Source organism: Gadus chalcogrammus, chromosome 14 (assembly GCF_026213295.1).
Source record: "Gadus chalcogrammus isolate NIFS_2021 chromosome 14, NIFS_Gcha_1.0, whole genome shotgun sequence".
Lineage (NCBI taxonomy): Eukaryota > Metazoa > Chordata > Actinopteri > Gadiformes > Gadidae > Gadus > Gadus chalcogrammus.
The window spans coordinates 11,140,909-11,155,410 of NC_079425.1; the positions used below are offsets into that span (position 1 = coordinate 11,140,909).

The 14,502-nt window shown below is 42.7% G+C and overlaps 1 protein-coding gene across 2 annotated transcripts; it reads right to left on the reverse strand.

Annotated features, from left to right (window-relative positions):
* Positions 1–110: 110 nt before the first annotated feature.
* bdnf (brain-derived neurotrophic factor) lies at positions 111–12,117 on the reverse strand. 2 transcript variants are annotated; one of them, XM_056608201.1, is made up of 2 exons: positions 12,060–12,117; positions 111–1,532 (listed from the first exon to the last, which is right to left on the reverse strand). In XM_056608201.1, the coding sequence occupies exon 2, from the start codon at positions 1,509–1,511 to the stop codon at positions 699–701; it is 813 nt and encodes a 270-aa protein (XP_056464176.1). In that variant the 5' UTR covers positions 1,512–1,532; positions 12,060–12,117; the 3' UTR covers positions 111–698. The 2 variants fall into 2 exon arrangements, with proteins under 2 accessions (XP_056464176.1, XP_056464175.1); XM_056608200.1 differs by lacking the exon at positions 12,060–12,117 and adding an exon at positions 5,927–6,194.
* Between the last annotated feature and the right edge of the window lie 2,385 nt (positions 12,118–14,502).

Genomic DNA, 14,502 nt, shown 5'->3' on the forward strand with positions numbered 1-14,502 from the left:
TGAGTATTGTTATCCCAGAAACATGTCAATGAATAAATTATATATATATATATATATATATATATATATATATATATATATATATATATATATATATATAGTCTCTTTTATATTCTTATATAATCTTATATATAGTACTCTGGTGGGGATAAAAAAATAGACAGCAAAGCTTTGACAACAGCACCTTGACATAGTATGTAACATCACCTCGTGAGGTTTAGGACGGTAAACAGATCAATTACTGGAGAGGAAAAACGTTTTTCTGCTGATTATGTCAACCAAATGTTTTGGTCGGCATCATCTTAATTTTTTTAGAGGAGGATTTCTCAATTCACAATTGAAGCAGCATGCAAGCTTTTGAAGATGGAATTGTCCCTCCTTCCTTGCCTGATTCTTCCTTCATTTTCTAATTCTTGGCAACGTAAACAAGTCACAATGTCTTGAGGAATGTGATATAGTAATTTGAACTGGGCGCAAATGACTGATCAGATTTTTTTTTAATTGTTTACAAGGTCATGAATATGTTCAATAAATAGACTGTAGTATCACTTTTACTGTATAAACGTCATCTTTTTTTACATGCAGTCCATAAAATTTTCATTTGACGGAATAATTTACCCTGTTATGTATATATACAAATAGATATTTTTTCTCTTTCATTTTTCAAACTCTTCAATAAAATCTATACATGTTATACACTATCTCCCTCTTTTAATGGTCAATGTACATACACATGAAGTGTCTATCCTTATAAACCGCCAGCCAATCTTCTTTTTGCTATCCATGGTAAGCGCTCGCACGTAGGACTGGGTTGTCCTGCACTGGGAGTTATAGTGCCGCTTGTCTATTCCTCTGCAGCCGTCCTTTGTGTAACCCATGGGGTTGCATTTGGTCTCGTAAAAGTATTGCTTCAGCTGGCCGTTGGGGACAGGGACCTTTTCCATGACGGTAACTGTCTGCCCAGACATGTCTATTGCCGTCTTTTTATCCACAGCTGTCACCCATTGGCTAATACTGTCACACACGCTGAGCTCGCCGCGTCTTGAGGGATCCGAGTGTCGCCGCACCCTCATGGACATGTTAGCCGCGTCCAGGTAATTTTTGTATTCCTCCAGAAGAAAGAGCAAAGGCGGCTCCAAAGGCACTTGGTTGCTGATCATGACCCGTGACTCGTACAGATCGACATCCTTTGTCTCCGTGGCGACCAGGGATTCCAGGACGCCCCCTCCCGCCGGGCCCTTCTCGGTCCCCTGTCCCAACTGGGCCGCCTCCTCTTCCACCTCCAGAAGCTCCTCTAGCACCTGCTCGAACGTGTCTGTGAGCGAGTGGAGGGCCCCGCGCTGGCCCGGCCCGGCCCCGCTCTGCGGAGTCCCGTGGCCCCGGGCCTCGGTCGCCGCAGTGCCCAAGAAGCCTTCTGTCCGGTGGGCCCGCATGCCTGGGGCATCTCTCAGGGGCGCAGCTCTTAAGCAACTGAAGTATGAAATAACCATAGTAAGGAACAGGATGGTCATCACTCTTCTAACCTGGTGGAACTGCAGAAACAATAGGAGGGGAGAAAAACACAAGGACAGTCAGGTTAGTCCAGAAGCATGTCTGCCGGGGTCGCGTTATTTCAATGGACGAAAGTCATCAAGCAAAGGTGCCGTCGGTGGCAAGGTCGTCATCGTTTTATGGCAGACATATGAGACTTTTGTTTTTTTTCACATAAATATATTCCATTTCTGTCAGTTAACCCCCAATTGTTGCCAAGGGACCAATTGTGGAGTGGCCATAGGACATTTCACAAATAATTGCAATAATAACAGTGGGCAGTTGTTGATGAGACCAACAAAGTCCAGCAATAGCAGGTTGTTTCACCACATTTGCCTTTCCATCGGTGTGACACACAGTTAGGATCCTGTAGTGGTCTGGATATTCATGAATGGGAAACTGCATTTATAGAGGAGGCGCGCCTGCTCTGGCATGGGAGTGATGAGAGTGGAGGGGAAGCAACTAATAGGATGGGATACGGGAAGTCTGAGAGATGCGTCATGCGCCTCACACTCTTAAGTACCTCAAGGCTCCAAAGCATCGCCCACACTATTAGCAGGCACTGCAGGGGGAACAATAGTCACATGACACAAGACCAGACTTAGCCGGACATAGACGTCCTTAACACTTTAAAGCCAGTTGGATGGATATACATCCCTTACCTGAAGCCACACTGAGATTCCCTGTTTATCACTGTATTGGTAAGCATCCCAGCAGAACACGAACAAGAGACAGCAATTATGATGAAAAGAAACCTAGTTCTCTGCTGCCTGAGAGGGGCATTTAAAAATAGCCCGAGAGAGGCTTGGACTGCACTGGGCATGCTGTCCTTCCTGTGTCCCAACCGACTACGGGAATAAACATGGAACACTTCCCCTCTCCTTCCGAAAGGGATGGAGAGAAAGACTTGAACAGAAGGGAGGAGCAAACCCCACCTCAAAAGCATTTGTTTCATTCTTAATTGGCGTCTTGGGCCGCTGCTGCAATTAACCAACACCACGGCGACCGGCATAGAGATATCTGGTCTATAAATAGACGTGCTGGGAGTCTCAGTCTCTATTCAGAATATCCCATCCTTCTTCTTAATGAGCCTCACAGCCCCTGAGCTATGTGACGCGCTTCTCCGGAGTGTGAGAGCGTACGGCGAGAGGACATGGGGAGGGCTGGGTGTGCAGAGGGGGGATGGGAGCGTTTTCCCTCACTGACGAAAACAACACCAGCCCCTTAAAATAACTAGGATTAACACACCAACCCAACACCTTTTTCTTTTTCCCTTTTTACTAGGCTTTTATTCATGAAAGCCTATTTTCGAAATCATTATGAAAATGAGAACGGAGCCACTAAGACGTTTGAGACGTTCTAGGTTTTGGATGCGGGGCGCCTGGTTGACGACGGGTTACAAAGGTCAAAACACAGGAACCATGTTCAGGTCTGTTTTTTGAGCGGACCTGCGAAAGGCTGCTTCGACACAAAAGATAAGACATTGAATTCCAGAAAATCTGTTGTTTGCGTTGACCCGCTTCTCATTCAATCTATGGTCCCATTACCCGCCGTTAGAAGCACAGGGCGCCGCTAGAAGCAGAGGGCACCGTTACGCGCTTATCGTGGTGAAGGGCGAGGTCTGATCATTGTTAGGTGTCACACCTAATGGTGAAGCTGCAGCAGCCAGAGTGCTGCACCTTCCCTGACAGACCACACGGGTAATATTGCAGTAGCCGGGCGGGGGGCGGAGGTGGAGGAGGCGGAGGAAGGGGAGAGAGCGACCCGCGTCATTTCGCAGCATAACAACCAGTGATGACGTCTCTCGCAGGTCTCCACAGGGGAGGGAATGGAAGGGGGGGGGGGGAGGTTGTTGGGGGTAATGCCACTAATCAGTGTGCAATTGCTCGCCATTCCTCTGGGTATCCTCACACCGGGAATAACAAACCATTTCATTTCTATTTCTGTGATTTCCTGTTTCCATCAGGAGAATCAATATGGCTGATGCTCTCGATCAACATCCTGGTACTATGCAATATAGCCGGTGAATCATTTAACTGCTGCGGGACTTGCTCATAATGTCTTATAGTTCGGTAATAGAAACCATTGTTTTCTTCATATTTGACATGTCTTTAAGAAAAGTCTGGCCAAGTCAGATTCACAGTTAATTAAACAAATGTATTTTTAAGGCTATTAATGTATATGATTAACAAGGACAGACGAAAAACACAATCCAACTGAATAAATACAGATAAAATATAACAACAAAATGCTGTTAAAAAAATTGATTTATCATGGTTTTTCTTGTTACCGAATCATGTTTTGAGCGCATTCTGCTGGTGAAGAGCAGCACTGATATTTGCATGTGAAATGCAAACACACCTTGATTCAGGGACAAAAGTATTGAGGCAGGTGAGGCTAAAAGAAAGAATTGCTGTTCACACCTCAAGATGAACACCTGTTAGATTGTTATACAAAGGCTTTGTTTCCCATGTTCTTTTTGTCATGTGGAGGTTATTGTGTTAAATCCCTCCATTGAAAGATGCTGGAAAGTCTTTATTTTTCCTTTAAAGCATCAAAGGACCGGTATTATTATTGGATACATGCCATTGTCTTTCACTTCTTTACAAGTGTTGACACATTTTGGTGTTTCAGTCCAGACTACTTGATATTAGTTTCAACCCCTTCTTGAATAAAATAAAATAGTAACACTATTAAATGAGAATCTAAGATTATTGCTTGTTATTTCAAAGCGCTTCTTAGGTAAAAAGCCTAAAAACATACTGTTTTGTAGCACACCACATATTTGTTCCTCAATTCAAGGCAAAGGCAATTAGGCTTTATATGTAATGGATGACACATGTGGATGCTTGTTTTCTCTGAGAGCGCTGTTTCCAATTCGACACACAACGCACATGAGTTAGAAGATGAGCATTTCAAAGCATTTCAATTATACTTAGCCTCAAGGCATGGTCCACTGTTACCACATAAAACGTTTGACAGGAGGGATCGAAATAATACTTAATCTTCTTCCCATAACCAAGGATGACTCATCTTTGATAGCTTCTCGACACATCAAACTTCCCCGCTCAACAGGGGTAATGGCTAGCTGTTTTACCTAACGTTATTATTAGTTGATTATTGATGTATAACTTTTATAGGCTTAATGTCTGTTTAGAGACTGTTTCCTGAATAAGTAATGCTACTGGATACACAGAGATACCTTTCTCCATCGTCAGCAAAGGCCGTCGGGCACTTGAGGCAGTTTAATGGTTAGATTACCATAAACACTTAGATTTGACACAGGCACGCAAGAAAATCATTACAAGTACCACGCATGTGGGAAAGAACAGTTGTTCAGTTCCCAAACATTGACGCTAGGTGGCGCCTGAGACCGTGAAATGTTAGGGACTAGAATATCAGCACACTCCCTTTACACAAACAGGCGCACACACAAACACCCGCGCACGCACGCACACACACACACACACACACACACACACACACACACACACACACACACACACACACACACACACACACACACACACACACACACACACACACACACACACACACACCTATAGAGCAGTGAAATAAGATAGATAGATAAATAGATGGATAGATGGATAGATAGATATTTTCTAGCCTACATTTGAACACATCACTCCACAATAGCCCCATAGCAGTACAGCAATAACAAGTCGCTCAGGAAGAGATTCGTGATGAAGGCACATGCTCTTAAAGTAAGAAAAGCAAAATGTTTTCGGAATCTACAAAGGTTTCTTTTAGGGTCATCTCCTAGACTGAACTCTAACCTAACTATGGGTCGGCAAAAAAACTGTCGCGTGGGTCTCAAGTTTCTTATAAAGTCTTAATGAGTTAATCACTTAGTTTTTCCTTCTTCTTGTTTATTCTGCACAAAACCTACTTTGTTTAGGTGTTGGTGCGCGAGGATAAATGAGCAAAGGCTAGACTACATTCTGAGGATTGTTCCAAGCTTCCTCGTCTGGTCATGAGCAAAACATTGCTAAAATGGGACTACAGAATGCATGATGTTAAGGCCCAGCGGCTGACTCGGTTGCTTTTAAAAAAACACGTTGGATAGTTCAAATAGTTTACCTTTTTTCTGACGGCAGATCGAGTAGATCACTAAGTTCAGCACACGACAGCATTCTGCTGTATACGCTGGACTACTTGAGCTCCCTTTCCCGGACTCTATTAGAAATCCAATCAACATAATAACCCCTTCTTTATTAATGAGCGAGAGGATTCGGTTACACGTATCCCTTGTCGAGCTGCACCACCGGGTCGTGCGTTAGATGGATAATCCCCATCAGGATCGGACTTTACATCCGTCCCAACAATTTGAAAACAAGCGAAAGTGATGAAAACAAGCCCATAAGCGAACACGTACCTTTTTGTACTGCCCAGTCGTAAAGAGACTCACTCAACGAGACAGAGTCATCTGGGATGTGTCAAGACTACTCCCCTGAGTTATAACTTAAGAGCAATATTTTCCCCCACAGTCACCTCCGAGATATATCTTTGGGTGATGTGTCTTCTTCAGCTTTGGAGCAAATAGATTAAATTATTGATGGTGGAAATTGCATGGATGAGGAAATGGAGTCCCATGGCTGCGCGGCTTCTCTGCAGACGGTGCGGGGAGCAGAAGTTGTTGCATGCTGTGGAGCTGCAGCCGCACTATGGACCGGGAGCGCGCTGCGAATGACGATCCTTTACAACTACAGTAAGTTACTACACGGTGACGTCGCAACATGTGACTCCAGCCGCCGGCTGACTGGTTGCCACCGAGCTCAAGATACAAGAGCCCCCCCGAGGTAGAAAACATTCATGGGTCGTTCATTTGCATTTATTTTTGTCCTTTTCCTTCTCTAAGCTACGACCATTAACGGCATGGACTTAAGTCGAATAACCCCCCCCAGACAATACCCCCCCCCCCTCCCCCCGCCTTCCGCATTGGGTCATGTTTTAGACTTTGGCGCAATTGCGAAGTTCACTGCTGGATGTACTATTATAGGCTATCAATGGAGACCAAACTATACAATGGTATCTCATTTCCTTTTCTATTATTAAATTGAGCGCATAAGCTCAAATGATAGGTCTATATTCCCACATATTGTTGACTAGGCTATATGTTCATTCACCTACGACGATATTTCTAGAAGAGATAGACCAAGCCCTATATATAAACGAATAAAGTTAAACAAAGTTTTATCGTGAAACACTGTAGCCATCTAATGAAGCATTGCAATACAATGATAACATAAGAATGCACTACCATTTGTTATTGTTGTCTTAAATTGTCCTCAACAGAGTTACAACACTGTTATTACCACTTATACCAGAATATTGACGTGTAGCATACATTCCCCAAACCCTTACATATGCATACAGATTAGGATTATTTTTGGTCTTGGTGCATAATATAGGCCTATATGTTCCTTCGTCAAACCATCATGTTTATATATATATATATATATATATATATATATATATATATATAATATATATATATATATATATATATATATATATATATATATATATATATATATATATATATATATATATAAATATATACACACACACATATATATATATATATGTATATATATATATATTTCTGTCACAGTTGCCATTTGGTGAGTCACAGTGTGCACTAGCCATTTTGAAAAAGTCCCCTACTGACCGCACAAGTCCTCAATCAGGGGCCAAGCAGCTTATTGGCCCCGTGGCTTGGAGGTACTCCAATGTAAAGAGATGTATTATGATGGGGCTCCTCTCTGCACGAGCGGATGAGTCGGAGGGCTCTCGTTTGGCATGTAGCGGCAGTACGGGAGTGGATGCTGCAGCTCACACCTGCTCCATGAGTCACTCCCACCTCCAACACACCCGGGGATCATGCCAAGATGAATATAGCCTCCCCCAAGGCTCGCAGGAGGCGAGGGCAAACTCTGGATGACAAAGTATTGCATCAGCAATCACTCGGCGACATGACTCCAAAAGAAGGAGGGGGGGATCGCACACTGCACAAGGGGGTTGTTCCAACAAAGTCATTCATAAATAAATCACCTGGCATCCCATTAGAAGAGCAAAAAACAACAACACTGCTTCTCTCTCATTTTTCTGCAAAGGCAGCGCATAACTGAAGGTGGCTCAACACGGAGCGTTGAGGAAGACATAGGTTTCACGCATCAGAATCTGTAGACGGATGTATTTGATACACGGATATGTAGAGCTTATGAACAGACACATTTGAACTTTGTTAAAGATTCTGGATGTTTGAACATCAAATATATCTGTGGAAAACTGGTGCAAGTTGCCTCAATTAGGAACACATATCGGGTCACACCCACGCCAAATAATAATAAATTGGTGCAGAATCGAGGACTTATATCCCAATTTAGTAGCCTACTTTAATTACCAATCGCTCTCTAATGACAAGTCCACACGGCCCAATGCTGACCGTGGACGGGCATCCAGAAGGAGGTTTGAAACACATTAGGCTACTTTTGGAAAACCTGATTACAATACAAAACCATTTCTGAGAATGGGTGACGCTTAACAGGGTTTCTGGGAAAGCACATAAGAACACGTGACTAATCTTCAGCCTCAAAGCTAATTGTTGCTTGTGAAATAATTGGTGTAGGGTGGTAAGGCAAACACAATCTGCATCATTTCCGTTGTTATTAATTATATTTCCTGAAATGGTTATGTTAATACTGCCACAAACTCAAATGGATCCATGGATTTTAGTCATCATCTTAAATCGTGAAACACTGCCCCCCTCTTTCTTGCATCCACCGGGATTTTTTCCTATCCTTCTCTCTTCCTAATTACTTTTGTTGAACATCCCCACACGTTGCATGCGGGCTAAAATAGACATGAGCATTTTTTTCTATATGATAAGTAAAAAGCATTGAGGTAAAAAGTGCATGTGAACTATTCTCGGGAGAATGCAAAACAAACCCCGCAAATTTTTTATTATTTGAATAGACCTCTCGAATATCGTTCTGCAAGGCATTCCATGAAACAGTGGCTATACATGCAGGCTTGTGAAAAAAGATAAACACGCCCACCTATAGGCCTGCAGTTTAAACATATACTTAAATGAATATAATAATAATAAAATATGTTGGCACCCTTCAACAACAACAACCGCATGGCGTAAATTTGATTTATTTAGGATATGTGATGTTTAGAAACACAAATCGTCCTGATATTTTTAATTGGGTTAATTGTCAGAAGATGTGAGGAACTCTATTTAAATGTTTAACACATAACACTTTGAACCCATGTCCCGCAGTGGCGTCACGCCAACACCTGGACACGCGTTCCTCTGCGATCCATACATGGAGGATGATCTAACAATAGAACAGCCTATTGTTTTCTGACGTCTTTAAAGAAACAAAAATACCCATCACTTATTTTCAAAACGGCAAAAATAATCTCTGACGAACCGTCATCAGACAAGAGCAATAGCTGATGATAATGAGCCTATATAGGCATATCAATTACAGAGGCTATTTTCCATCATCTTTTTGACAAAATAATTTATTGTCGGGTTATTGGGACAGTCGATGATAAATCGCTTCTTACTTTGTGCGATGTACATCCACTACAGCAGACTCACCTTTAGCAAATATAATCTACAGTAAAAAAAAATAATAGCTTAAATAGCGCAACGTCTTTCTATTACATACAGAGATAAATTAACAGGCCTGTGAACCAACACTCACAAATCCACACCGAGTTAAAATCCCTTCATATATAACCCTGCATTAAAATAGATTTCGCCAGATGTCTAGTCCAAAATCCCAACCATTGGTCGAACAGAAAGAACGAGACATAGGGCTATAATATTTTCATGACACACACACATACACAGACACACACACAAAAGGCCTACATTTGAATATGATCGCCCCTGGTCTATGAATCATCTGTAAAGAATGCAGCACCGATATTTCGTCAAGTGATGCCAAGCATTTCATCTTGTTCGGAATGAAACCTTACCATCAGATGTGGTATTGCCGCCCACCCTAACTCTGCAGCGAGAGAGAGAGAGAGAGAGGGGGGGGAGAGAGAGAGCGGGGCCGGCTGCATGGGAGACTCTCGGTAAGATAACACAGCCCCATTTATGGACCCATCCGATGACGTACATTGCAGAAAGTTCTATAAAAAAACCTTCATACATACAAAGTGTGTCGTGCCACCCCACAGACCCCCCTCCTACCCCGCCTCCGCGCTCCCCTCCCCCCACACGCCCACACCCACACCATCATCCCACGGCTCTCCGCCGTGTTCATACTAAACTATACCGCTGCCGCCTTAGAAACGGCGAAAAGAGAAGCTGATACACAAAAACTAGACGATTATTTGCAAATCAGCTTGAGTAACATCCCATCTACCCGCGCGCTACTTTATTTATAAGGGCCAAACAAATGGGTTATAATCAAATTCAAACCAAATCATGGCTCGTTCGTTAAAATATTTTATTTTGTAGGATGACTGTTCATTCAAGGCTATTTATGGGAGATGTAATATTTTTATATTTTAATCAGCCGATGGGCATTTTTCAATTCTGACAGGCTTAATTATGGCGTGACGTAGATTCTAGCCCAAAGAAGCGCACTATAACACCCAACGTCGCCTAATAAGCAATAGGAGTTGTTTGATGCATGGCAACAAATAAATCATACATCGTAATCAGTAAGAACAACACTCTCTCCACTGTGGGTCTATCTGATCCATATTGGACATTGATTGAAATGATCGAGTGATTCCATTCGGATACAGAAGATGATTTTTTTTATCCAGAAATAGCAGCGGAATGCTTTTGAAATGTAGGATATCCCTAGAAGCGTGTGGATGAAAACAGCAGTGTGTGTACACGCTATTATAAGCCGATCAGGATGGTCTGACCAGGAAAGGGAAAAACAGATAGGCTCCTATTATTTGCGCAAGAAGCGGTCGTGGGGCAGCAGGAATATAAAAACTAGCAGAATCCCCCGGTAGGCTATCTACACAACCCAATGTGGATCCTCTACATGATTTTTCTGTCCAGAGAAATCCAGGCTACTTCTTTAAACAAGCACACATCAAGCCATCTTATCTCTCTCTCCATCTCTAGCCTTCACATCTGTCAATAGAAGCTGTTAGACCACGCCTATTTTTGTTGTATTGTAATTCCATACCAAATTATATAATAATTTGCATAGGTTACTGTTTGGAGTCCCACGGGATATCCCGACAATTAGTATTTGTCAAGATGATTACGAATTAATATGTGTTGAATTATTTGGTCGTTGCCTGGGCCGAGCGGAATGTGAAGTGTGGAGCTGCGGACAAAGGGGGTGGTGGAGCAGGTGAAGCCGGAGCGGGAGTAGGAGCGGGAGTAGGAGCACCTTATGAATGAAACCAAGGAGCGGTCGTAGTAAAACCATAAGTGATTTGATCGCGATGACGGAGATAACGACGCTATATTGCGATTTTGTCGGGGAAATCAAAGCCGAGTTATATCTGATAGTCTATACAAATGGCTAAACAGTTCAAATGAAAGAGGATAGACATATATATATAGATAGATACATAGATAGATGAATTGATTGATAAATAGATGGATAGAAAGATAGCTTGGTAGATGGATAGAAGGATGAAAGATAGAAAGATAGACAAATACATAGATTGAGATAGATAGATTAATGGATGGAAAGGCATATGTATATTTATAGATATGTAGGCCTATATATATATAGATATAGATATATTTGGTAAATGCAGCAGTATTCGTATTATTCTTCGTGCAGAGCAGAAGGAGGACTGCAGAGTAAGTTCCACATCGGGAGCATGATTAGGCACAACGCAACGATTACGCAAATGGTGTTGCAGCAGGTTAGGTGTTCCCAAAGTACGGAAAGCGCTCGAAAAGCCTTTTCTCAACACCACCGTTCTATTTGTTTGGATGTTTTTGCCCTAGTCCGAGCTATACACTGCATTTAAACACCATCAACATTTTAAATAATGTGATGCTAATATGGTCTCCTTGACCAACCACACTCGAATCCATTAAATAACACTAAGATAGCATTGCGTCCTCTATTCTGGCAATAAGATCACTCCAAGCGCATAGGCGCACATCCCCTATGTGCTGAATACAACTTCATCTTCCAAACCCAAACCGTAAAAATACGAAAGAAGCAAGAGTGACATGGAAACAATAGATTGGACTCTTACCTTTTATAAGGGCAGATAACCACTACGTGGTTAGATCTCCACGACCAAGACTTGCATGTCCCAAAGTTAACGCGGTAGACTAGCGAGAACGGAGCGGGGGGGCAAGAGAACGGACGCCTTACAGTGGCTCCAACATTTCAACTTTCACATGCTCTATCACCGGGCGCAACACATCTTTAAAGCACAAGCTTTTTTTTGTTTGGCTTTTTTTTCTTTTTTACTGGCAAGCGCTTTTTTTTCGTTATCCGTTTTCAGAACACAGGCCCCCCTTAGTGGGCTTATTGGCTTACCAAAAGTTGAAAAAAGAATCCCGGGTTTGGCAAGGGGTTGGCAAAGAGAGAGAGAGAGTTGGCGTCCACTCGGTGTTTTAGTCCATGCAAGAATCCGGTGCCTCTGTCCAACGTGCTGAAAGCATAACACAGCCAGGGTAACTATAGGGGCACAGATCTATAGTTTGGGATTGAGTGCCACTTGAAAGTGCTTTACTATCCTTCTTCCCCGCGCCTTGTCACGTGAATTTCCCACCTTGTCGTGCCTGTCCTGCTAATATTTGATTACATGTTGGTCGGACATAATTTCCTTTAGAATAGCCCTACACGTCTTTTAACCAAGAGCCGGCAAACACACACAAAATAAAATAAAAATCTCGCCTCGAAGGCTCCAATGGCATGCCAAAATGACACAGATCAAAGCAGACAACCGATGCAATACCTCCATGCTCTTAATACCATGTTAAAAGCTCACTTACAGACACGCACATGTTGCTTTTTTCCCTGTACAAAACATTCAGAAAAACATACATGCATAAAACAGATCCCTGGTTGCCAATTGCACAAGCCTGCATGGCATTACACCAGATCCACACTTTGCGCGACAGAGAGACAATGGAAGATTTTCCCCCTCATTGCCTTACCTCTTTTCACTGTACCGGCATATCCTGCGCCGAGAAACGCCACACAATCTTTTCTACACAAAGCTTTGTCAACATCAGCCTCATCAGACATAGAGTCTCTTGTTCCCACTTTCTCACAAGTATCCAAACGAGTCCACCGCATCCAGCTATGCGTTGTGAGACCAAAACAGCAAGCACGACTGTATTTATTGGTACTGATCCCTTCTAATGATGATGTTTCCATGTTACTTACCATTTTCCCCCAATACGCTGTCCCGGAGATAGAAGTGTGTTAATATCCACTCACTCCCAACAGCTGCTGGTAGATAGTCTAGTTTGAAGTCATCCTAGGAGAACTTCAGCAGTGCTAGTAGATCGCCCACCACTTCGGTGACTTATGATTCTAATAACCCCTTTGCAATATCCTTCTTCTTCAAGCTTGGGTGGCTCTACAGTACGGACAACTATCAACAAGAGCCGTGTTTCAGAAAAGCTTGTATAGATATACGCAATACCTCAGCCCGGACAACGCCATTAGTGGTCGTGATTGAAATGAGCGAAGGCAATCGAAGTTTTTCCCCAGTGTTTGTTGGGCAAATCGCCAATGCAATGATTAAATCGAAATCACCTTTTTTTTTAATAACTGGCACCTACAACTTCTAAGGAACACTCATATTTGAATCATGTGTGACCACTCACTCCCACCTCGACAAAAGGATATTGGCCTATAACGCATGATACGCACAACTTGTTTATTCCCACCCAAGATGGGGCAGAGCCAGGTAGGATAAGGTAACGAATATCACACTGAGGTCCCTGAGTAACTGCGATCAAGTTCTGGAGAAACTTGTTGCAGCTTTTTAAACGCATACGCTTTGTTGTCGAAACAATGTTTCATACTCACATTGTAAAAAAGTAAATAATCAAGTCCACCGCTTCGGTCTTCAATAATTGATCTAAGAAATCAAAAGTTTAATCCACATCTTCCGGTGTCAGAACTGACCGAAGACTGAGCTGCTGGTAACCTTTAACGGTACACTTGTAGCATCGGTGATTAGGCCTATAGCCTACTTGCCAACTTCCAATATCTCAAGTTGAAAATGCGAAATGTGTTTTCGGTCGAATTCCATCGGTTGCACAGCGTAGACCTACAATAGGACATCTAGGCCTGATTGTTATGCAGTAACGAATCGCTATGCTTGCACGTGTGCCTGCAATATACGGACGTTATGAGTAATAGTCCTAAGGGATATTTGGCCAGAATCTTACCTGGAACACGGACTATCTAAGGACTTAAACGATGCGATCATTGAAACGTGATAAAGGATCGTGGTAGCCCATACGGGAATTCGTGCAACGGTGCGTTATTCAACGTACACGTGTTCAGTCAGTCTGTATATCATACACATCCTTTAGCCTGATTCACTAACAAAACGTGTCTAACGAGTTTAAGGTAACTAGACGCCAATAAGGTCTTCCAATGTTAGATATTGTACTTCAAATACACTTGTGAAACTTAAACAGAAAATCTTAAAACTTTCATCATTGTACAATGGCATCAATGGAAATAAAAAATGCACCGCATCCCTGCCAACCCATGTCAGTTCTCTTTACTTAAGAACTTGTTGTGTCAGGTACTCTCTCACTTGTTACAGCGATGGAACATTGCTTTTCCTTCATGCTTAAGTATCTCACTACCACCATCCCATCCACCTCCATCAACACCACGACCCCCACCACCATATTCACTACCTCCACCATCAGCACCACCACTACCTCCACCAACATCACCACCACCCCTTTCCCTCTGTCACCGACTCACACTCTTCCCTGTTTAGCTT